The sequence below is a fragment of the Pipistrellus hanaki genome (assembly GCF_964339955.1).
Source record: "Pipistrellus hanaki genome assembly, chromosome: 16".
Taxonomy (NCBI): domain Eukaryota; kingdom Metazoa; phylum Chordata; class Mammalia; order Chiroptera; family Vespertilionidae; genus Pipistrellus; species Pipistrellus hanaki.
In genome coordinates, this window is record NC_140518.1 from 7,451,512 (window position 1) to 7,476,492 (window position 24,981).

Consider the following 24,981-nt stretch of genomic DNA (forward strand, 5'->3'; position numbering starts at 1 on the left):
GCGGGAGAAATGCCAAGGCCGGGGCACCCCTCTCCGTCTGGTCAGTTTGGGGGGTGGGCACTCTGCCAGCAGATGGGAGGGGACAGGGAAACAGCACACGAGTCTAAGGGGGGCGCCCACGGGGGTTATTTTCATCATATATTTATTACATAAATATATAGTAAAATAGACGAGCAACAATTACCATAAAAATATCTTTCTTTAAAATCCTGACCCAAAACACAACGGGGTGAAAAATCGCACATAACAGACATACTGATTGTCAACGTGGGGCAGGAGAAGGAGCCCCCCAAGTCACTCCTACTGGCCCCGCCCCTGGGGAAGGGAACTCCCGCCTTCCCTGTTTCTGGCCACAGCCCCCCTCCCCCCACCCCAGCACCAGCTTCTCATACATTCAGTAGCGCCTCCAGGGAAGTGTCCCCCTCCCCCACCCAGGAGTCCCGGGGCAGGAATTACTGTCCCTACGGAAGGTGTCCGTCACACGCCCTGCCCTCTCCCAGCCCTGAAGACCCGCCGCCGGGAGAAGGCATCGGGGCTCCTCGGCCCCCGCCCTCCCCACGTCTGAGCAGGGAGGAGGCTGGATGAGGTATGTGTGTTATGAGTGATAGGACGGGGAATACTGAGATGGAGAGGCGATGGTGGGGGTGGGGTAGTGGTCATGGCTCTGGCACCCCCTTGTCCTGGCCTGGACCCCTCATTCTAGTCTCAGCAGCCCCTCCTCCCACCAATACTGCACCTGCTGCCCCACCCTGCCTGCCCTAGTGCCCCGGGCCAATACTGGGGGAGGCATGCTAAGCACCCACGTCTGGCCGTCCCCCTCATTAGCACCAATGGCCCCCAGGAGAGGGCCCTGTCCCCCGCTTCCACAGCAGGGACTGGGACAGCTGCCTCTCTAGAGCAGGTGTGTGGCACTCCTGAGTCCCCCCCCCAGCTCCTCCCCCACCACATGCACTCACACATTCACACCGAGAAATGCACGCGTACGCCCCACATCACAGAGTGAGGGGGAAGGGTCAGGGCAGGAGTGGGGGGGTCACAGCTCATATGATCGGGGTGGGGTAGGGGGATTCCCAAGTGCCTGTAAGAGGCCAAGCCTCCTCAAGGCCTTTCTCCGCCATGTCCATGGCTGAGAATGGGGAATGGGGGGGGGGGGGCCTGGAGGGACGGGGGAGACAGCAGACAGGTCAGGAATTCCACTGGGCCCCTAGGGGTGGGAAGGGGGTACGAGAGGGCTTGCCTATAGGGCAGGAGGGATACAGGAATCGGAGCCCCAGGAGAGAGAGAGGGAGAGACAAGACAGCGTGTGCAGCCCGCGTGCCCCAGGGGCCGGGGCAGGCACTCGCACAGGTGACAGCACAGGGACAGCGGATGCTCCTCTGGGCCCTCCCCTCCACCCAACACTGACAGCAGGGGAGGGTGGGCAGCATAGCATTGCCTCTGTGTGTGTGTGTGTCTGTGTGTGGTGTGTGTGTGTGGTGTGTGTGTGTGTGGGGGGGGGGCTGTGGCAGGCTGAGGGTCGGGGTGGGGTGGCAGGTCCCCCACGGCTTAAGACATGTTTGCCCCAGTAGTGCAAAGCGCAGGAAGCCCTGGCACCCCGCCCCCCTCCCCCCTTCCCCATGGCTTCCGGGGGCATCTATGTCCACCCATCCATCCCTGCCGACATGCAGCCCTGAGCCCTGGGCCCTCTGGTCTGCTCCGCCCCTCCCCGCCCTCCCCCCTGCCCCACCCGCGGGAGAGCTACCCCCTTCTCCGTCCCTCTCCCTCATCCCTCTCCCCTGCAGAGCGGGCGAGAGCCAAGGGGAGGAGGAGGGTAACTGACCCAAATGCAGACCAACAGAGAGCACTCCTCGCCACGGAGGGTGGGAGGTGGCTCAGGCCAAAGTCCCTGAATTAGAGAAAAGAAGAGGGGAGAGGGGTCCCGGGCGGGGCGGAGGGGCTGGCTGGCCTAAAGAGCTTCCGGTGGGGGGGGGAGAAGGAGCACCAACCGCCCCCTCCCCAGGGCCCGAGCTAAGTGCTATTCATCTAAGCGTCCCGTTCGAGGTGCCTGCCCACCCGGGGTCTGGGTTCGTGCGTGGACGTGGGGGTAGGGACGGGGGAGGGCAGGGGTTAGAGAGAGCCCAGAAGACATGTGGGAGACAGAGTCCTGAGGGGGCGGGGGCCCGGGGGAAGCCGGGGCGCGCACACCCTCCTCGCCCTGGTGCAGAGCATCTGGACTGGAGCTGGAACAGCAGGATGTGAGGAGGGTGGGAGCTTGAGCCACAGTTTTTCCTGTGTGGGTGCCAAGGGGCAGGGGGAGTGGAGGGCGGGGGAGACGGGGGAGGGACAGGGAGAGGCCCCTGGGGCTGGGCACTTGAAAGGGGAGAGCTGTGCGGGCAGCAGGGCGGGCAGGCTGGTGAGGGGCCAGCTGGCATCCAGCGTGAGAGGTAGATGGAACTCAGCGGGCACGAGTGGCAGAGAGCAGAGGAAGTCCTGGGGTGGGGGTGCCAAAAGGGGCACAGAGGGTGGGGGCAAGGCAAGGGGCGGGTGGCCAGGACCCTGTTGTGTGAACTCACAGCTCTGATCGGCAGCCCTACCTTTAGGGACCTTGTGTGTGGGTGGGGGGTGGGGGCAGTTCTCTGATTTAGGGGGGGAGGGGTAGTTCTCAAAGTGCATGGGGGTAGTAGGGGGGCTCCTCCCCTCTGGCCAGCCTCAGTTAATAACTTAATATTATCTCTCTCTCTAGCAATCGTTCGCGCGCGCGCTCTCTCTCTCTCTCTCTCTCTTTTTTTTATTTCTTTTTTCTTTTTTCTTTTTCTCTCTGTCTAGTTTTTCTTCATTTACCTTCTCCCCTCGCCTGGTTTCCAAAGTGCAGTTAGAATGACTATAATTTTTAACCTCCGGGGAGGAGCCAAGCCCAGCCCTTCTCTGCACCCAGGCATCTGGGGAAGCGAGAGGCCCTGAGCCTGGAGGGGGAATCTAGGCCAAGGACCTAGATGGGGCCTCTCTCTCTCTCTCTCTCTCTCTCTCATGTGTGTGTCGGGGGTGAGCTGAGGGCCTCTCCCTCCGGCTCCACATTCCTGTCCCCTACAGTCAAGATGGCTTGTCCCCTCTCGGCTCTCCCTTCCTTCCCCTGCCTTCTCAGAGGACGGGGCCCACGGTCCCCCCAAGCCAGCCTCCCACCCTGTCCTTTCCATAGCCAGTTCGTCTGCGGCCCTGCCCCAGGGCTGGAGGCTCTGGGGAGGGGCGGGGTGGTGCGGGCGTGTGTGGGAGCTGCATCTATCCGAGGACGAGAGGGAGGAGAGAAGAGGGGTGTGTGGGGGGGTCTCCCTCAGCCCCCCCGGCTCTGCCCCTTCTCTCCAGACTCCTCCCCACCAGCTCCGCACACCCTCTGGCCGCCTGAGGCGTTAGACTTCCTGATCCTCAAAGACCTCGAGGAAGAGAGGGGGGAAGAGTTCGGTGGGGCACTCGACTTTCATGTGGAGGAAGCGGCTGGCGTGGCAGGCCCCGATCATGCGGAGGTCAGTCACCTTCATCAGCAGCTTGGGCCAGAAGTGCGGAATGTTGTGTTTGCGGTGGTTGACGTAGTGCTCGAACGCCAGCAGGTACGCCTCCTGACTCTTCTCGATCTTGTCCACGCACAGCAGGCCCGAGCGGTCTGCGGGGAGGAGAGGCAGGAGGGCGGGAGGGTGAAGGGAGGCAGAGGGGAGGGGCGGGGAGTGGAGGAAAACATACGGGGGAGGGGGGCACGGGGGGAGACATGTGTAGGATAAGGTGATCAGATGTCCCGCTTTTGGCAGGACAAGGCCCGATTTTTAACAATTTCCAAAAATCTTTCCCAAAAATTGGGACTTTTTTAAAATGCGGAGGGACAAGTTGTTAAAAATGGGACTGTCCCGCCAAAAGCGGGACGTCTGGCCATCTTAGTGTAGGAGGAACAACTCCGAGGCAGAGGGAGGGTGACGGAAGGGGTGAGGACAGAGGGACAGACAGGTGTGGGGAGAGGAAACTCAGCAATCGGGCAGGACTGGGGGCAGAGAGAAGGGCTGGGGGGCAGAGAGGTGGGTGGGATAAGGGTGCAGAAAGGATGAGGGGGCAGAGAGAAGGGCTGGGGGGCAGAGAGGTGGGTGGGATAAGGGTGCAGAAAGGATGAGGGGGCAGAGAGAAGGGCTGGGGGGCAGAGAGGTGGGTGGGACAAGGGTACAGAAAAGATGAGGGGGCAGAGATGGGAAAGGAGCAGGAGAGGAATCCGGAGGCAAGAGCTGGGCCCCGGGAACAGAACCGAGGGGGTGGGTGACAGAGCAGGGCGCAGGGGACAGGGGTGGGCTGGGTGATGGGGATGGCAGAGGTGAGGTGTGGGCCCCAGGGGTGGGCTGGGGGCGGCGGAGGAGCTGGTGAGCGGAGTGACAGGGGCGTTGGGAGCAGCCCGCCCAGCCGGCCAGCAGGTACCTGTCGACATTAGCAGCACGGCCTGCAGCAGAGCCACCTCCGTGTCGTCCAGGTTGAAGGCAGAGAGTGACTTGCCCAACTCGAAGATGGCGTCGGAGACGACGCCCAGGCCGCCATTCTTGAGCTGCTCCCGCTTGACAGCCATCTCCCCGCTCAGCGTCAGGGTGTCGCTCTCGGGGTCGTAGCGGACGGCAGCCCGCAGGGACATGATCTCCATGCAGCACCCCTTCAGGAGGATGATCTGGTCTTCGCAAGGCAGCTGTGGGTGGCAGGGCCGGGGGGACTCAGCTGGGCCTCCCAGGCGTGTCCCCGGGGCGGGGGGGTGGGGGGGTGGCCCCAGGAGCTGCGAGGCCACGCCCGGCCTCCACCAGTAACCTGTACTCAGCACAGCTCCCCTCGCGCTGGGCCCCAGACTGGCCCTATTCCACGAAACCCCACAATCACCCAATTATAATACATCTCCACCCCCCCTGCAGGTGAGGAGGCAGAGGCGAGGGAGCTAGGTGACACGGCCCAGGTCACTGAGCTGGTCCGGCAGCCGGGCCCCAGCTGTGCTCTCTAAGACGAGAACTTACGGGCTGCCTGGAGCTGGGGAGGCCACACTGAGATGGGGGAGAGGGGCTGGGAGGGCTTGAGAGGAGCCATGGGAACCCTCTGGTTCCTCAGGGATCAGGTAGCCCCGAGTGTGTGTGTAGGGGGGGAAGGGGACGGTGGAGGGTGTGGGGTGTGTGTTGATCTAAAGTAGGGGTGTCGAACTCAATCAGAGAAGGGGCCAAAATCTAAAATCCAGCCTAAATCGCGGGCCGAATGGTTTACTGAACAGTCATAAACTGACAATGTCATAAACTGACAGCGGAGTGCAGTGATGACAGCGCGGTGCAGGCCACATTGCAAGGCCTGGCGGGCTGGATTTGGCCCGCGGGCCTTGTGTTTGACACATGTGATCTAAAGTAAGGTGACCAGCCGAGACCGGTTTGGCTCAATGGTAGAGCGTTGGTCCCAGGTTCGATTCCGGTCAAGGGCATGTACATTGGTTGTGGGCACATCCCCGGTAGGGAGTGTGCAAGAGGCAGCTGGTCGATGTTTCTCTCTCATCAACGTTTCTAGCTCTCTATCTCTCTCCCTTCCTCCTCTCTGTAAAATATCAATAAAATATATTAAAAAAATAAAAAATAAAAAAAAATAAAGTAAGGTGAGCAGATGTCCAGACTTTTAACAATTTGTCCCGCGTCCCGTGGCGTTCTAAAAAAATCGGGACTTTTTTAAAACGCCGCGGGACGCGGGACAAATTGTTAAAAATCAGGACTGTCCTGCCAAAAGCGGGACATCTGGTCACCTCAATCTAAAGGAACCGTTCCCTGCCCAGAGGAACCCAGATGAGCCAGTGCCGGGACGGAGTGGCCTGGGGAGCGGGTCCAGGCCTCCCTCCCGGCTGTCACCACGTCTCCCCGCCCCTCGGCCGCTCACCTCGGAGAACATGGGCAGTTTTTTGGCAAAGTCCACCACGCGGGTGATGGCCGGGGTGATGATCTTGGTAAACTCGCTGAAGGCCTCGAGGTCCACCTTGTCCCCGTCCGGCATGGAGACGATGGGCGACTGGCCAATGTCGTCAGGCTGGAGGGAGAGAGCCGGGCAGGGGTCAGCCGGGGGGCTGCAGACCCCTTCCAACCTCCGAGGCTCCCTGCCCACCAGGGGGAGCTCCAGGGCAGCGTGGGGAAGAGGGGCCGCCGGCACCTGGGACGGCTCTAGCCCGGGCCCAGGGCTTCTTCTCCACCTCGGGGCAGAGAACAGACCGGAGCCAGAGCTCCCAGTCTGCTAATAATAACAATGACCATCACCGCGGCAGAAGCAATGGCATAAGAATAGAAGCTCTATTTACTGAGGATTGAATATGTGGCCAGGCTTCGGGCTAAGGGTTTTACACATAGTATCTCATTTAATCCTCACCACAAACCCTATAAAGAAGGTGTTAGAGCCGAAACCGGTGTGGCTCAGTGGATGGAGCATTGGACCTCGGACTGAAAGGTCCCAGGTTCGATTCCCGTCAGGGGCACGTGCCTTGGTGGCGGGCACATCCCCATTAGGGAGTATGCAGGAGGCAGCTGATGGATGTTTCTCTCTCATCGATGTTTCTAACTCTCTATTTCTCTCTCTTCCTCTCTGTAAAAAAAAAAAAAAAAAAAAATCAATAATATATATATATATTTTAAAAGAAGGTGTGATAGTTATCTCCATTTCACAGATGAGGAAACTGAGGCACGGGGCAGCTAACCGGTAAGCCCAAGGTCACGACCAGCAAGTTGTAGATCCAGGCAGTCTGATTCCTGACCATGACAGCACACTGTCCCGCCCACCGGCAGACCTTACCGGAGCCACACTGCCAGCTTCCTGCCGCCTCCATCCCCTCGGCACTCGGTTTGGCCAGAGCCTAACACCATGCCCAGCCCCCAGCAGGTGCCCCCAAATACTGTGCCATGACTGTGTCCCCCCGCCCCCCACTCCTCCCAGTTGCAGTCCCGCCGGAAATCTGACGAGGAAGGAGAGGCTCCCAAGCGGGTGGAATCGGCGGGAGGACCCAGAGGGCAGTCACACACACACACAGGGGTTCACACCAACACCACCAGGGCCTGGGGAGCACCCGCTTTGTGCGAGGGCAAACCGGGAGGGCTTCCTGGAGGAGGCAGCGAGGCTCTGCGCTGGCTCTCCGCTCCCCGGCCCCTCGCCCCCTCGCCCCCTCGCCCCCTCGCTCCTCACCAGGAATTTCCGCCGCTGCTTCCAGTGGCTGCCCTGGGCGTTGGTGCTGCGGTGGGCCTCCGTGGCCACGTGGATCAGGTCCCACTCCTCCGGAGTGGGCTCCGGCCGCTGCTGCAGGGACCGGATCATCTCCTCCTTCCGCCGCCGCTCCCGGTTCTGCTCGATCAGCTTGCGCTTGGCCACCCGCTTCGAGTCGTCTAGGACCACTGTCAACGGGAGGACACGGCCCTTGGCGCGGCTCTTCCCGGGGCGCGGGGCGGGGAAACCGAGGGCCAGGGAGGTCGCGCGAGCCACCGCCGAGCCCCCCAGCAGCTGCGTGGCACCCCCGGGGCGTGGAGATCACGGGGACAGCAGCTCCGCTGTGGGCCGACCCAGAGGCCTAGCAGGTTCCGGTCCAAAGGGCTACGGCGACAGCCGTGATCAACAGACCCTGCCGACCCTGCCGACCCTAGGCCACGAAAGGCATCCTCTCTCCCCCAGAAGTGGGGTGTCCCGCTCTGGAGGGGGTGCTCAGGGCTTCTCTCTACCCCACCACTCCCTCTGAGGCTGGAGCGGTGAGACGCAGGTGAGCACCCGGAGCCAAGACTCCGAACATCCGTTTCACCATCGGCCTCGCCTGCATGGCCCCTGGGCCCTGTGGGCCCTGAGGGTGCCTTGGGAGGGAGCTGGCCTATCTGAACTCCCCCTCAGCCCCCCCACCCCCAGCCGCCTGGCCCGCCTCCCCCGCCCCCCCAGCCCCTTACAGTCCATGGCCATGCCCACGGCGATGCACTTCTTGAAGCGGCACAGCTGGCACTGGTTGCGGGTGATCTTGTCGATGACACAGCAGCTGTCATACTTGCAGGAGTAGGTGGGATGGAGGTTCTTCTGGATTGTGCGGCGAAAGAAGCCCTGTGGGGGGGGGGGGGAGGGAGGCGGGGCGTGTTGTCATCGCGGCCTCCCCTTCCGGGGCGGGCCATGCAGCGCTCGGGGGGCGGGGTTAGTGCGGGAACCTGGCACGCTCCTGGCACAGCGGGCCCAGGACCACCGGGCTCTGTGAGGACGGATGGAGAGGGCCTGAGGAGCGCTCGCCCTCAGCTCCTCCAGCTGCTGGGGGAGGGGGATGTGGGGAGGGGATGGCAGAGGTGGGATGATGACTGAAGTATGGAGGTCTGGGCCTGGGAGGGTGTGAGGTCCCGCGAAGCCGGAGTAATAGCAGCATTGGCAGTGCAGGCAATACCCGATGCCCAGCGTTTTGCTAAATGGCCCTGACCCCAAGACCCACTCTCATACATGCTGCCTGGTGCCCATGCAGGTGGCGGTCACGAGAGAAGGAGAGGGGGTGGTCAGAACGTCGAGGGAAGGCATTGCGTGTGAGTTCTGGCAGTGTTCACACAACGTTTCGGTTCTGTGCATCACGACCAACGCCCGCTGTGTGCCAGGCACTGCCACGCCTCTGCGCCGGGCATCGCCACCTTTAACCTGCTGCCAGTCCCACGGGGCAGGCTGTCCCTGTCTCCGTTTTGCTGGCCAGAACACCGAAGCTCGGAGAGATTTAGCAATGTGTCCAAAGTCCCTCCACCGGCTTAAACTGCCCAAATGGCCAAACGGGTGTCCGAGCCAGGGCTGAGGCGTGGGATGCCAAGGTCTGAGCGCCCGGATGCTAGGGTGCGTTAACATCCCCTAGGCCAGTGGTCGGCAAACTCGTGAGTCCACAGAGCCAAACATCAATAGTACGACGATTAAAATTTCTTTTGAGAGCCGAAAACTATTTCTGGTATTTTGTGGAAGAGCCACACTCAAGGGGCCAAAGAGCCGCATCTGGATCACGAGCCGCAGTTTGCCGACCAGGGTGCTCCAGGTCCCTGGACCTCGCTCTGACCCACGTCAGACCCTCCAGGGGCGGGTCAGGCCCCCTGTCCTTTGAGCTGCTCTCCGGGAACTCGGGTCTCAGTCCCTGGAGGTCTAGGTCCCCCTGCGTGTGCCGCCTGCAGGGGTACGGCCCAGGGACTGCAATCCTGGAGGTCTTGGCTTGGTCAACACCGAGAAAGAAAGGAACTTGAAGCCTTCACATATTTTAAAACACTCCTGTTTCTTGGAGGGTTTACATTTCCAGGAGGTGGCGATCCCAGAAAAAAACCATGCAGGTTGAAATGTCCGAATGGAAATCTAATGAACCACCTACCCCGCCCCTCCACCCGACCCCCAAGTCTGTGAACTGGTTCCCTCTGCCCCGGGAGACCCTGCTATCCTCCTCTCTCCCGGGCGCCCCCACCCTTTCCCACCCAGCTCTGGCTCTCGCCCTGTCAAGTGCAGAAGCAACTGGGGAAGCTTGTTCCAAGCAGATTCCGGGGCTCCACCACGGAAGGCTCTGCGCGGCTGAGGCTGGCGGGAGGCCCGGGGATCTGAGTGTCACCAGGCCCGCAGGTGGCCCAGGAGCCACAGTGTGAGAAGCGCTGATGCTGGTTCCACCCGTCTGTCTCTCTCCGGGCGGCTGTGAGCAGCCTGAGGGCGGCGCCTAGACTACACGCCTCACACCCGGCGCACTGAACCGGTGACGGTGGCTGGCCTGGACTGAGCGCTTCTTTTGCGCCTACTGTTACCGTTTTTAAATACTCCCGAGTGGGTGCTCACATGTCCCTCCCCCAGTCACTCTGTGAGGCAGGTGGCGCCATTGTCCCCACTTCACAGATGAAGAAACCGAGGCCCAGAGAGATCAGGCGTCTCGCCGATGAGGGGTGGGGCAGGGATTATGGATGGACACATGGATGGATGGATGGGTAAGAGAAGTGGTGATGTCACAGGTGAGCTGGAGGTGGCGTGTTCACAGAGCCATCCTGAGCTGTGCTGGGTGCTGAGAGCCTTAACAAGCGTGCGATGGGGGCTCAGGCAGTGGGGGGAGGGGCAGGAGCCGGCTGGTCCATACCTTGCAGCCCTCACAAGTGATGCAGCGGTAGTGATAACCGGTTGCCTTGTCCCCACACACGACACACTGCTCGTCTTTGTCCAGGTAACTAGGGATATACCCTGGGAGGGAGGAAGGGAGGCAGGCAGGCAGGCATGGCTGGGGCCCCTAGCAGGGAGGCTTACACTCTCTGCGTCCCCGGGCTTTCCTTCCCTGGCCCGTCCCCGAGCCCAGCCTCCCTGGAGGGCGGGATCCTGGAGACACATCGGAGGTTATCTCCTCCATCCCCTTCCCTGAGAACATGGAGAATCCGGAGTTCTCCTGTTTGCCCACTCAGGGCCTTTCTCTCGCTGCGCCCCAGGGGTGAGAGGGTGCAGGAGCAGCAGCAGCCAATGTCAGCAGCTCCTCTCGGGGGGAATACAGCCCCTCAGGCTCTGATTTTTGGGGCGGGGGCGGGGTCTCAGGCAAGAGGGTTATGGGAGAAGGGAAGAGGTCCCCTCTGGCCTAGTCCATCTTCAAGGCGGGGGCATGCCCACGCCACCCTTCTCACCTGCAGACAAGTCCATCCCAAGCCCTCTAGGGGGCTCTCCCCGGGGCCACAGCAGCGGCGGGCACGCGCCAGGCTCCCGAAGAGCTGCGGTCTGGCTCGGCGGCGTTCGGGGCAGGGAGGGAGGGCGCACACAGCCGGGCTCACCTGACATGCTGGTTTTCAGGGAACATTGGCCGTTCTTTCTTTTTCGCTTTCCATCTGGCGACCTGGCACTGGATGGGGGCAAAGTGGGCAGAGTCACAGAGCAGCCTGTGGGCGGGCAGCCCCCTTCTCCTCCAACAGGCTCAGATACCCCCCCCCAGGCCCGCCTCCCTGCCCCTCATGTCCTCATCCTACCTCCCACCCCTCCGTCAGCTGACAAAGCTGACAAGGGTCCAGCTATCTAGAAGCTTCAGAGAGCGATAAGGGGCTTGGCTGGGGCACAAATATGTTCTGTGCGCGCGTACACACACACACACACACACACAGACACACACAGCATTATAGAACCGTAAGCACCCACAATCTAAAGTACCCACATATTGAAGCCTTCAAGTGCACGAGACATGCAGGAAGAATCTCCAGGACATGCTTAGAGTTATATAACCTTGAGAACACACACACACACACACACACACACACACACACACAGACACAGAGACACACACACACACACAAACACACCCCTGTGCAACACAAGACCACTAGCTATGAGTCACGATGCAGCCCCCAGGATAAGGCCAAGCATGGTAAGCAAGCGCCAGGATCTACATAACTACCCAATTTTCAGGGCGTTCTCAAGTGTGTTACATGACCTCTCGGGTATGCCCACGTGCTACACTGCCCTCTGGACAGACACCCAATCACACCCCTCCCTCCTCCCAACAGTAAACATGACGCTGGATTTCCAGGTCACACACACCCATGCCCCCTAACCACAGTGACGGAACACAGAGTGCCCGGCGCCTGGAACCCGCAACCAAGAACGTGAGAAGGCGAAAGGCCTTCCGGAGCCACCCTGCCCCCTCAGCTCTTTCCACAGAGCGGCAGACGAGGGCCCCCGAGGGTGCTTGGTGACCCTGAGCACTGACATCAGCCGGGACAAGGACCCCGAGCCCCGCCATGCAAGGTGTTAGCAACCCACAGCCCCTGCACACACGTCCCCAGCCTCTCCACATACGTGTTACATAACGTCCGCGCACACGGGTTACATAAGCCTTGCACATGCACGCACGGATTGTATAACCTCCCACACCCACACCCGCTCTCCTCCGTGTGGCATGTGGCGTGGCCCCTCCCCTGATGCGGCTCCCAACATACTGACACAGTGACCTTGGTCAGGGTCATAGTCAGAGACAGCTCTGTGCGCCACGCTCCCTGGAGACGACCCCTGTCTGATTACTACAGTGTTTGGAAGGTCAGATCTCCCTCTCTCCCCCCTCCAGGCCCCAGGAGGGGAGGGTGTGGGGGAACTCTGGCCACCTAGGGTCCAGTTGAGCGCCCGGATTTTCAGCAATTATTAGATTTAGAGCCTCTGGGTGCAGTCCCAGGGACAGCCACCAGGTGGCGCAGGGACATGGGGGAGGGGAGGATAACGGGTAGGGGTGCAGCTCTGGGGGACCGGGAACCGGGATTCCAGCCTTTCCCTGCTCAGAGGCAGACTCTTCCAGATTCACGAGGTCTGGGCCGGGAAGTACAGAGGCTGCCAGTGAGAGCTACGCAATGACACAGACACGCCCGATCTTTTTCAGAGTCTTCCCTCTCCCCCACACCCCACTCTCCCGCCCTGGGGTGAGTCTTTCGGGAGGGGAAACTCTAGGTGCCCTACCCAACGGACAGCCCCATCCACCCCCCCCAACCCCTCCAGAGACCCAGTCTTGGGCCCCAGGGCTTTGCCTGGCCAGGCTTCTGGCCTCCTGGCTCAGAATCTGGTCTCCTAGGCAACGGCCACTCTGCTCCCCAGAACAACCCATCCCCCACCCGCTCCCTGGCCATCGACACAGGCTGTACCCAGCTCCAGGGGCACCACGCCAACTGGCACAAAGTTCTGTGCCACTCGGAGTTGATGGGAGAGGCAGAGACCCTCTGGGCTCCCTCAAGGGTACGGCGGATCACGGGGAGCCATTCCCAGCAGGGCTCATGCCTCCTCCACCGGTAAGCAAAGCCCTCACCGTTGGCATCCACTTCCACTTCCTGGGAGGAGCCCCACGGCAGCCTGCGCCCGCCCTTGCCCGTGAACAAGGAAGAGCTTGTGGGGCTCCCAAAAGGTTCCAAATATAAGCACGGGCTGACGAGGGCGCCTGGTGCGTGCGCCCTGGTCGGCCTGTCACATCACGTGCACCACGGCTTGTGGGCTGCACGCGGGGGGCGATGCGGACAGGCTGGCAGGGAGAGGAGGCAAATGGCGAGACTGTTTGCATTCCACACGCTCAGGGGAGGGCGGCGGAGGGGGCACGGGGGGCGGGGGGTGGGTGAGCGTGGGAGCCTGCCCAGTCCTGCCCCGGGAGGGGCCATGTGCCTGCTCCTCGTCACTTCCCCACGCCAAACGGGCATCTCTCCTCCAGGTGCCCAGTTCCCGTCACACGTGGACATGACCTCACCTCCTGGGCAAAGGTAGGCAGCGGCAGGCTTGCTGGCCTCGCGTCCATCCCCCCAAGGCCCAAGCCCAGCTCGCTTTTGCCCAACCAGGTGACCGTGCCTGCCGGCTTAGCGTCGGCGAGACCTAGCTGCCGGCCCCATTACCTGTTCTCCTCTGGGTCGGACCCACACTCCACCTTGCTTGGCTTCTGTTCCATTCACTTTAATTCCATCCAGGATGCCCTCCAGCACGCCAAGAGACTGGGTGGGCACAACGGCCCCCCCCGGCACACCCACAGACTGCCCACCCCCTGCCACCCAGGCCTAGGGCACAGCACCCATGGTGCCCGCCTCAGCACGTGGCCTCTCACACCATGCCCTGCGCCCCAGGGGGGTGGGCGGTGAGACAGGCCAGGGACTGGCAGGTGGTAGTGTTGGGGGCGGGGGGAGCTGGGTCCGTCGGGGAGTCCTGGGCTGGGGGAATAGCTTCAGAGTCCTGTCCTGGCGAGGTCCCTGCAGAGAGAGGAGAGAGGCAGGGATGAGGTGGCACCGCGGTGGAAAGCAGGCCTTTGGTGGCATCATGTTGGGGCTCTTTGAGCTCACAACAAGATGGCGGTGGGCATGGAGGGCAGGCACGCGGGTGGGGAGGGGGGAGACAGAAGCAGGAGAACCCCTCCGACAGACCAGTTTTAGCCGGCAAAACTGGAGATCCATGTCCTAAGCCCCAGACACGGAAAGGGGTGGAGGGAAAGAATGAGATCATCCATGTACCATGTCTCAGTCCTCGCATTCAATCAAGTATCTGGCCCCTAACAATGTCTAGTAAATGCTCTTGTTACCACGCATCCAGCCAAGTTTTCATAGAACTCACCATACTACAGGGCGCGAGGGGGCCAGAGATGAGCGGTGTTCAGCCGGGGCGCGGGGGGGACCAGGGAAGGAAGGATGGGGAGTGGGAAGGGGGGCGGGATGGAGAGAGACACTGAAGACCGTGGTGGGGGGCGCTGACCTCCCCTGCTGCTGGCCAGCTCGTGACTCCCAACCGGGCCCCCCCCCAGAGCTGCCCAGAGGAGCTGCCAAATCACACTGCCCAGGCTGAGGCCCAGACACCCCCGTAGCTGAGCCGCCCCCCCCCAGGGACGGCAAGGGGGAAAGGACAGGAAACGGACACGTGTCAACGTCACAGACGAGGAAACTGAGTCTCAGAAGTCACCGAGCTGGTGAGCAGGTGGCTCCGGGGTTAACACCTCGATGCCTGGCTTCAATGCCCGTCTTGTCCCCGTCCCCGGGGGCCGGGGCCGTGCCAGTCCGGGCCCACTGTTCCCTCCAAGGGTGCCTCTGACCGCAGGCTCTCGACCCGAGGCCCCTGTCTGCGCACACGGGCAGGCGTGGGCATGCTCGAGGGGGACAAAGGGTGCAGCTCCCAGCACACAACCAACCTCTCTCGGCAGAGACCTCGCCCGGGGCCCTCCGCCCCACCCCCGGGGCTGATAAGGAGCCAGAGGAGGAGGGGAGGGGAGATAAGTCAGCCCACTGGGCAGGGGCCCTGCCCCAGGTGAGCCCTCCCTCGGTGTGGGGAGCGTGGCAGGAGGACGGAACGGTGGCCCCTCTGCCTCGGATCCCGCCCCCCCCCCCGACCGGGACTGGGCACTGGGGGCTGGACAGGAGACGGGGGATGGGGGACGGGGGGGTTGTGAGCGGGGAGCCTGAGCCCGGAGAGCCGTCAAGAAAGTAGGTCAAGTTTTTCTTGGCTTGTGGAGAAATTCCTGTTATAAATTTATAATGGCGTAGCCAGCCCTGAGGGGTGGAGGTGGGGGGAGCGGCAGGAGTGGGTGGGGATGCCCAGGGCCTGGGCGCTGGGGCCCGCTGCTCTGGGCCTGGGCAGGGAGGGTAAGGGGCCGGGGCAGGGGTGGGGCGGGGCTGGACAATAGGGGGCTATTTTCTGCCGCCCGTTTCCACGTCTATCTGTGCCCAACAAGGCTTCCTTGGGACTGTCTGTCTGCATCTGAATGTCTCTCTCTCTCTCTCCGGGTGTCTCCCCATCTCCCCCCAGGCTGTGCCTCGGTGCTTGGCACACCCTGGCTGCAGTGCTGCCCCCGCCTGTCTCCTGCCCACCTGGCGCGCTGCCACCACTTGTTTACAGAGGCTGGAAAAATCCACTCGCCAGCAGGAGGCCCGCGTGCCCCTGGGGAGGGGAGGAGGCGGGCGCAGGAGTGGGCATGCCGGGAGGGGGGCAGCCCCGGGGAGCAGGCCCCGGGGTGTGTGCGAGTGGGTGTGCGCAGCCGCGGGCCAGGCCTGGCGGGGAACACCGGCCGCGGCGGCAGCCACATGCCACGGGCCGTGCCTGCCCCGGGCCGTGGCTCTGGGGGACCCCTCCTCCCTCACCCCTGCTGCTGCCAGCTGCTACAGGGCACACCTGGGGCAGTGCCAGCCTAAGCCTCCATGTTTGTTTTCCCTTCCCCCTCCCCGGCCCAGCCTCCGCTCCACATGTGTCTGGGCACTGCCAAGGGCTCGCACGTGCCCGTGGCGGGAGGGGAACCTCCGGGCCTCGGCTCCATGCTGCCGAAGGGTGCCCGGGGCCCGGTGCCCGTCAGCGCCCAGGCCGCACTGCACCCCTGGCAGCGGGCAGAGGGGAAAGACTGTCCGCACGGCCGCAGGCACCTTGGCCTCCAGCGAGAAGCCGGGGGTTCCTGGTCATGTCTCCAGGGACACTCCTGGGTCTCTGAGGTGACACAGCGAGTCAAGGGCCCAGCATTCAGGAGGCACACGCCAGGGTCCATGCACGGGAGCCTGAGCTAGCTGTGGGCAGAGAGGGGTCAGGGGGGACGGGGGTGGGGCAGGGGTACCCACCCTGGAGGGAGGCCTCTCCCTTCCTCCTGGAGTCCTTGTTTCTTTTTCCCTTTTTCTTTTTCTGACCTGGAGTCCTGCCTCACCCCCCAGCTCCTCCCTGGCACCCAGGCTGGGTCCCAGGAGGCGGAGGGGGTGGAGGGGTGGGGGTCTGAGTCCCACCTGCCGGCCGGCCTGGCCACCCCTCCCGCTGTCAGATAAGCACTGCCTGCCGGTGGCGCGTGGGCGCGGTGCCCGCGGAGGGGAAGCGTTTCATTAAGGCTGAGTGCCTCTGCCACGGGGGGACCCCGCGCTGGGCGGCGTCCGCAGGCGCCACGCCAGGCTCCGTGCGGGCAGTCCCGCCCCCAGACTGCGGCCCAGGCCTCCCCCAGCGGCCTCCGTGCACAGGGCTGCCCCCACCTGCCGGGGCCCCTAAACTTTGTCCCGAATGCTCTGGAGGAAGCCCAGCCCCCCTCCCTGCCAGCCACAGAGGGGGAGGCACCCTCACAGGGAGGGGCCAGGGGAGGGGAGGAGGAGGAGGAAGACGGGGGGACAGCGATGACGGGGGCGAGGGGGCGCAGGACGAGGGGACGCAGGAACAAAGGGCAGAAGGGGACCCGTAGCAAGTGCAGGGGAAGGAAGAAAGGCGGCGGCGAGAGGAGTGGGGGATGGGAGGGAGGGAGGGAGGGGGAGAGGGGCGAGGTGGAGAGGAGGACAGAGAGGGGGAGGGGAGACAGTGGAGGGGGAGACAAAGGAAGAAAGGTAACAAAGAGGGATGGGGGGGCGTTGATGCATGCCCTGCCTAAGCCCCTCCCCACGGGGCTGGGGGAGGGGGAGTGGAAATGGTTTCCACGGCGACAGCTGGTTCTCGGTGGCCTGGCATGTGGGCTATTAATAGTGCCGTGGGCAGGTTCGCACCTCCCGCTCCCCTTCCCCTCTGCCTGCTGCTAGGGTGGGGGACACACTCCCCCCCCCTAACGATCTGGCGTGGATGGGCTGACCCCACAGCACCCACTGCAGCCAAGCGGGGTGATGCTAGGGGCCCAGGTGGCTACCAAACCCAAACATACACACAGGCATGCACAGGCACACACAGGCATCCGTGTGCAGACACCGCCTCCCCTGCCTGCGTGGGCTCCGTGGGCGGCCACGGGCACCTGCAGTCCGGGGGGGGGGGGGGTCCGGTGAAGGGGGAGGCTGCGGCAGCAACACAACCCCCCCCCACGGAGGGGTAGATGCCCCTGGGGGCGGGGCCTCATTTTCCTTCCCCAGGTCCCGCTGTTCTGCTCTCAGGTATGCACTGAGCAGGACGGCCCCACCCAGCGCACTGCTATCCCCGTGCCAGGAAGGAGAGGAGGGAAGGTGGGGAGGAAGATACTGCTTGGCAGGTGTGAGATGGCAGAGGAGTGCAGAGACACAGGCACCGGCTTGGCAAGCGGAGAGAGGGCCGGAGGGAGGGAGGGAGGGAGGGAGAGAAGGAGAGAGGGAAGCCCAGGAGGCAGCACTGCCAGGGGGGCCCCTTCTGGGCACCCATGAGATGGGGTTCTGGAACCTAAAGGCAGTGGCCCTTAAGTCCGATCTCCCAGCCACTGTGGGACCCTGGAGGCCAGAGAATGGGAAACGGGGGTGGAGGGGACCGGACCAACAAAGGATCTGTCCCCCCGAAGAATGGGACAGGAAACTCCCCCGGCGGGTCAGAGACAGAAGGACATAAACAGCAGCCCGGGCTTGGGCCAGATGCCCAGTATTCACATCAAAGACCGCTCCCCCCAGCACGGCCTCACCCACCTGCCGCTCCGCCCTCCTCCCCTCCCCGCCGGCTCCAGCCAGGCAGCAAGGTGGGTGCCCAGGTCTAGAGGTCAGCCCCACCCCCAGGCCCAGCCCTGGCCTGCCGATCCCTGGAACTTTGTGTTCCTGACCCAGTTCCCCTTGGGAACGGATGTGGGAAATGCAAGTCACCCAGAAAGCAGAGCGAGGAGCACCCCCAGCTGGGCAGGGCCCCTCTCCCCGCCCTCCCCCCCGCGGCCAGGCCAGGGGTAATTGGAGCTGGGCGCTGGGGCAGCTGAAGGCTGGAGGCATGAGTGTCACGGGGCCAAGGCGCTCCCTGGCACCGCGGGCACAGGCTCGGGGTCCTCCCCTCCCCGCTCCCCTCTTCCGGGAGGGAAGGAAATGGTGGAAGGGAAAGGCAGGGATGTTCTTCTCCCAGGCCCCCCAGGGAGGTGGAAGCTGGCCCCTCCGAGGGCGGGCGGGAGGGAGAGACCGAGGGAGGGGAAAGAGGGAGGAAGGGAAAGGGAGGGAGAGAGAGGAAGAGGGAGGGAGGGAGGGAGAGAGGGGACAGAGGAGGGGGGGAGAGGGAGAGGGAGAGGGAGAGGGGACAGAGGAGGGGGGAGGGGGAGAGGGAGAGGGAGGGAAGAAATGGGGAGAGAGATTAAAAAGTGTGTGCGTGTGCGTGTGTGTGTGTGTGTGTGTGTGTGTGTGTGTCTCCCGCCCGGCACGCAGGCTGTGCATGCAGTTGGGGCTCAGGCACACACACGGACACGTGCAGACACACACTCGCCCCGCATGCGCAGAGCGTTCCCAGCTATTCGGAGCCCTCCCCGCCCCACACATGCACAAAACACGCACACATGGGCGCGCGCACAACACACCCACTCACGGATGTGCACAGAAACGCCACCAGCCACCGAAATCTCGGCCCGTTTCCCTTTCCCCGCCCACGCCGGGGGAAAAGAGAAAATGAAACAGGCAGCTGAGGCTCCCGTGCCCAGCTCCTCTCTTCCTCGCAGGAGGAAGAGGAGGAGGAAGAAGGGTGTGGGGGGAGCTCGGCCGACCATGCTGCAGTTGGCCGCTGCTGGAGGGTGTGGCTGTGCCCTCCCCCCTCATCCTGAACTCCAGTCCGGGGTCCACAGATCGAATGCTACCCCCCACCCCACCCCAAGGCGAGGGAGCAATGGCAGCATTTTCTGGGCACCAGGGAGCTCCATTTTGCTACCCTGGTCTGCCCAGACACCGTCCGACCCCTCCCTCCGGACCACCTCGCACTCGGTAAACAAAAGTCAGTTCCTCTTTGGCAGCCCTGCCTGGGCCTGCCAAGGAGGAGGGCTGTGCCGTAGGCCCAACCGTAAGCCCTCCGCCACACACCGCCCCAGAGGCCTCCGTGAGCCGCCGAGAACTGTCTGGGGTTCCAGCGGCCTGGACATCCCCACCCCGGAGCGGGCCAGGCCCTGGGCGGGCAGGGGCGTCCACAGGTGTCACTCACAGGCCGGGAGGCGCCGGGCAGGGCGCGCAGGTGTCACCCATGGTGCACTGTCACCCTCCCTCCGCGTGCGGGAGGCATCCTGGTCTCCAGGTGACGAAAACCCAGCCCCAATTCGGCGACTGGTGGATGGCAGACGCCCAGCTGCCAAGTCCCAGCCAGTTCTCTCTCTGCTGTGGTCCCGCTCGCCTCCCCCACCCACATCCAAACAGCCCCCCAAGCACCTCTGCAGCCAGGAGAGCTAGAGTTGAGATGCCCGCCCCCCCCCCCCCCGTGGCCCACCATGGGGCACCCCCTCCCCCACAGTCTTACTGCACCTTGGAAGGGAAGAGCTGAATAAAAGGAATTTGGAGGAGAGAAGAGTCTTATCGCCAGCTTCACAGAGGGAAAAGGCAACCCAGGACAGGCCCTGGGCCTCAAGGCACCGTGCCTACCGCGCTGATCCTTCTCAGCGCCGCTGCCATCCACACAAATGCCCCCTCCATGCAGGGGTGGGGACCTGGGGTCTGTCAGCCAGGCTGGGTCCTGGTTGCTCAGCCAATGGTAGGTAGCTGGGTCGCTGGGTCCCCAGGAGAGAGAAGGGGGCTATACTCTATAAGGAAGGAGGGTTACTGAGGACGAGGAGCCTGCTCTCCTGGTTATTCTCCCTCCTGGTCCCCCCCCCCCCCCCCATTCCCAGGGCTCAGACTTGCCCCAACAGAGATGCAGTGATGCCCAAACATTCATGCATGTGGCCCTGACTGGGGAGGTGTGGCCCAGGCTGAGATGCCCAGGGCTCCTTTTAAGCAGCAGCTATAAGAACTCCAGTCCGGGGCCCACAGCTGTAAGGCGAGGTTCAGAGAAGCTCGAGGCTGCAGGAGCTTGCAGAGGAGAGAATGGTGACACAAAGGCTGAGGGGTCTGGAGATGAGGGACCCACGATGCCCCTGGACCCCACCCTCTCTCATTCCCGCTCCTGTGATGTCTGGGAACTTCTCCAAGAAATCCAGGGGACCCCCGGCCCCCGGGCCGCCCCACTGTAACAGCGAACACACACAGTGCTTGAGGTGCACCAGGCACTTGGCAGAGCATTTTCCTATATTCTAAGCCCTCTGCTCCTCAAAAAGCTGAGTGAAGCAGGAATCATCATCTCCCAGTTACAGCTCATGCCAGGGGTGGGTTGAATCACTTGCCCAAGGTTATACAACCAGCAAGTGGCATAGCTGGGATTCGAACCCAGGCCACCCAGCTCCCAACAAGTCCGTGCTCTTAACCATTCTAGCATATGTATCAGCTGCCGGAGGAATACTACCTTGGTCCCTGTGACCCAGCCTCCGTTGTCCCTTCTGTGGCAACCCATGGCTTCTCTACGGTGGAATCACTACCAGTGCTGCCTCACCCAAACAGGCCACAGCTAGAGGGGAGCGGAGCAGACATGCCTGGTGTGCCCCCGTTCAGATGCACTCTCTGGAAAAGTTGCCCATTCTGCTGCCCTGGGCTGGAGCCTGCGCCTCCCTCAGCCCTGCATTAGCCTGGGCAGCTGTGCCCTCAGAAACACACTCTGAGGCTGGGCAACGGGGGCACAGCTGTTGGGCATCTCTGAGGTGGGCCTCAGCTGCCAGGGGTGTGGAGAAAGGCCACTGGAGGTCCTGCCAACTCTTGCCACTGCCCATGGGGGCGAGTCTCTTCCAGCGGGTGAGTGAGGTGAGGGGCTCCTCACTGGCCTGGTTGGAGCCAGCCTGCTTGGCATGCATACCCGGGGCGCCCACCGATCTGGTGTGCCCTGGCTGAGCCTGGCAGCCCGAGAGGTCAGCACGGGCAGTAGGTAACCGCCTTTCCTACCCCCTGTTCTGTCTGTGTGGGCATATTCCCTGTTCCCGCCTCCAAAGCTTGCTGGCCTGCAGCTGCAGCATTGAGGAAGTGCAGGATGTCCTGAGCAGCCGCGGAGCCCCATGAACACCCCCCACCCCCCAACCTCTCCATGACCCCAGAGGCAGGGCAGGCAGGGACTGAGGGGCGGGGTTTGAGTATTAACAACCGGAAAACTATGAAGACCATCCATGCCAGTTCCCAGCTCTGAGAAAGGAGGTTGTGGCAAAAAAAACAGACAAGAGCAGGGGTAGACGGGAGTAGTGACAGGGTGAGAGTTACAGTCTGGCAGACATGCAGGCAGAGGGAATCAGACACAGCGAGACAGAGCCACGGAGAGATGGCGTTGGAGAGAAATTCCAAGTCAAAAATACACATCACTCACCCAGACACTCACCAGCATCCAGCCCGAGGAAGGCTTCCAAGTTTAGACAGGAGGGCAGAGGTGGAAAAGGGGGCCAGACCCGGCCGAGAGGCAGGAACGCGGCTGGGGGAGAGCGAGCTGCCCCGGGAAAGGCGCGGACAAAAGATCCCGGCGGGGGCAGCTGGATCCCCCCACCATTTGCTTTTGGGGTGGGGAGGAGGTTCTAGAAGCTCCTTCCCCCAGCAGCCAGGACAACCCCCGCTGCTGGAAGTCCCTGGACACTGCTCCAGGCCCATGACTCTGCTCTCTGGAGCCCCCCTGTCCCTACCCTCTTTGCTCTAGTTTCTCTGCCCCTCAGAAAAATAAAATAAAATAAAATAAAATATAAAATAAAATATAAGATAAAAAATAAAATAAAATAATAAATAAAAAAATATATATATTTTTAAAAAAAGCTAAACCTTGAGGAAAAAAAGGGGAGGAAGCTTAAGGGAAAGAGTCCATGACTATGTGTGCATCCGGGGACGGCCTGCCTGCACAGTCCCAGTGTCTTTGCTGCTGGGTTTGTGCAGGCACGACCATTGGTGTGGACCTGGGCCTCGGGGAATGCCTTCTGCACCCGAGTCCCCGGGACTTGTGCGCACAGGAGTGCACCTGTGACTGGAGTTCCCACAGTCAATCAATTAACGAGTATTTACAGAGCACTTCCTGCGGTAGGCTGGGAAGGATCCCCAGCCCCCGGTGCCGTTCTGCCAGGTCTCACGCTCATTATGTAGCGCCTGCCGTGGGATGGCGGGCGGCAGGGACCTAGAACACTATCACCGGTGCATGCCTCGCACCATTCTGCAGAGAAACCCTTTCCCGCAAATACACGTTTCCTTTTCTCGGGAGCAGGGGCTTTGTCGCAGACAGAACCTCAGAGAGCCACAGCAGGAGTCCAAGAAAATACTTGTTGCTACACTGTGTATACATGTGTTGATGTGTAACCACGTTTGCTTTGACTGAGTGACAGCGGCTGCCACGGCAGGCGATAACGCCTGTGTGACTGGGCTCACGCGAGCACGTGTGTGCCCGTGAGTGACAGGGTCTTTTGTAACGTGTGGCTGCGTGCAATGGCCCCGTGTTCCTGCATGCGTGCCACTGAGACTTTTTTTTTTTTATGTGGTGACGGAGACGCCTCCTTGCCCCTGTGGGTGACAGCCTCTCCGGGTGACCCTGTGCGTGGTCTCCCGTGGGTGTGTCCCACCCTCGGAGCTCCCGGGGCGGCGCAGCCTGCCTTTCCCCTTGTCCCCAGTGGGTGTGTCCAGCGGCTCCTGTCCTTGAGTCTGCCTGGGTGTCCCTGGGCGTGCATGTGGCTGTCTGTGCGGGCATATCTCAGCGTCTGCATGTCACATGTGCTCCCCCCTCGTCTTGGACAGCAGCCCTGTTCATTCCTTCCCCCCCACGCAGGGCCAGAGCCATCATGGCGAGGTGGGTTCCCACCCCCCGGCTGTCCCTGCAGGGACCTCCGCCCGGGAAATGGTGGCTCCCTCCGCTGCCCGCCAGCCCCAGGCCTTTCTCTCCCGCCGGACAAGGGAGGGCCCCAGGCAGAGAAGGGGCACCAGAGGAGACACGTTGCAAGGGGAGGGGATAAAAAAAAAGGGGGGGGGGCACGCACAACACAGGTCCGTTCCTCCCTCTTTTCTCCAACAACGCGGGCTTGCAATTGCCCTGATCATCTCAGGACCCTCCAATACACACTCCCCCACCCCCAGCCACGTTTGTTTTTTTGTTTTTTTGTTTTTTGCAGTCAGGACTGTTGCACCGGAGAGAGCCGTGCTCCACTGGGGAGGCGGGTGAAGTTGGGGTGGGGGCAGGAGGACGACTTCCCTCTCCCGGGGGCCCTGCAAGCTCCCCAGCCCACCCCACGACGACTGGCCTCCGCGACCGGAGGCAGCTTTGCAAAGGCCACTCGGCCTCGGAGGCCGGGGTGGGGGCCGCGGGGGGGCAGGCTCCGGCGGGCGCACCGTAAACAAACCGCGGGCGGCGGGCGGCGGGCGGCGGGCGGGCGGGGGCGCTGGGCGGGCGGCCGGCGGCGGGGCCGGGCCCGGGAATGCGCAGCAGACGGGGCCGGACCGAGGCCAGGCGGGCCCTCGAGGGGGAGGCCCGGACGCCATCTCCGCTGGCAAACCCCGGGGCCCACCGACCTCCCCGCAGCACCTCCCTCCCCAAGGGCGTCCGTTGCAAGCTCCCGGGGCTGTGACAGGGTCCCCGGGGCGCCGGGGGCAGGCTGAGGCCGGCGGCGGGGCCCCTCCCCGGGCGCCCCCCCAGATCGCCGGGGAGCTGGCCACCGAGCCCCGCGGCTTTGCATAATCAATCGCGAGGGATTTGCATATTAATGCCCCCTCGCTCCCTCCCTCCCTCCCCCTTACCTCGGCGTGGCGCGCGGGCCGGGCTGGGCAGCGGCGCGGGGTCTCAGCGCCCCGTGCGGGGGGCGTCCATCGGGGGCCGGTGGGGCCCGGGCCGCCCGCCTCTGCGCCCGGGTGTGAGCGAGTGAGCGCGGGGGGGCGGGGGGCGAGAGTGGCGGCCCCGGCTCCTCCGGCAGAGGCGGCGGCCGCGCTGGCTCCTCCCCGCCCCGCCCCGCCCCGCGCCGGCTGGGGCTCCGCTGCTCCGGGCCCGGCTCGCGGCTGCTCCCTGCAGGCCGCCCGCCGCCGCCGCCCGCGCCCCCCGCGCCGCCCGCCCGCCGCGCCCGGCCCGGCCCGCCGCCCCCGCCCCCGCCCCGCGGGCCTCCCGGCCCCACGCCGCCGCGCGAGGGGTGCGAGGGGACACAGTCCCGGGGAGATGTCCTTTCAAAGACCAGCCTGTGCCCGCGGGAAGAAGGGGAGGTCCGGGGGGTGCATGGTGCGGACGGGGAAAGCAGTATGGACGAGCCTGCCTGCCCCTTCCAGGAAGGGAGAGCGATGAGATGCCAACCCCTGGGCCGTTAGGGTTTGCTGCTGAGTCCGGGTCCCCGGCCGGGAACTCGGTGTGACCTTGAGCAATCACCCCGCTCTCAGCCAGCGGGGGGTGGGGTGGGAGGGGTGTGTGTGTGTGTGTGTGTGTGTGTGTGTGAGAGAGAGAGAGAGAGAGAGAGAGAGAGAGAGAGAGAGAGCGAGCGAGCTTCCTCGACCCGAAAAGGCGAGCGTTGGGCAGGTGAACCCTGAGGTCCTTTTAGCTTCCATCATCCCGTTTGTAATCCTTCTGGAGGTTTATTGGCTTCCTCTCTCATTTCTAAGGCCCATCGCCTCCCCTTCCCAATGCCGCCCTCTTCCAATGCAGGCTTTCTCCTCACTGTCACCAGCCACTTCCTCAGCCCCCTGCCCCCTACCTGAGCTGGGGAGGGGGGAGGGGGATGCAGGACTTGCCCTAGCCCCTGCACCCTCAGCTGCACAGAGGTGGCCCTTCCTCCCGCCGGTGCCCACACCAAAATCCAGATGGTACAGGGGCCAGCCTGAGGAGGAGGGGGGCAGGCTGCATGGACATGGATTCTCTTCCCCGCAG

At 63.2% G+C, this 24,981-nt stretch overlaps 1 protein-coding gene across 1 annotated transcript; it reads right to left on the reverse strand.

Annotated features, from left to right (window-relative positions):
* Positions 1–115: 115 nt before the first annotated feature.
* On the reverse strand, positions 116–24,068 carry THRA (thyroid hormone receptor alpha). The gene is made up of 9 exons (XM_084863727.1): positions 23,874–24,068; positions 13,335–13,682; positions 10,758–10,825; positions 10,085–10,185; positions 7,923–8,070; positions 7,180–7,385; positions 5,893–6,039; positions 4,426–4,684; positions 116–3,634 (listed from the first exon to the last, which is right to left on the reverse strand). Exons 2-9 carry the CDS (start codon positions 13,385–13,387, stop codon positions 3,384–3,386), a joined length of 1,233 nt encoding a protein of 410 aa, XP_084719853.1. The 5' UTR covers positions 13,388–13,682; positions 23,874–24,068; the 3' UTR covers positions 116–3,383.
* Positions 24,069–24,981: the final 913 nt, after the last annotated feature.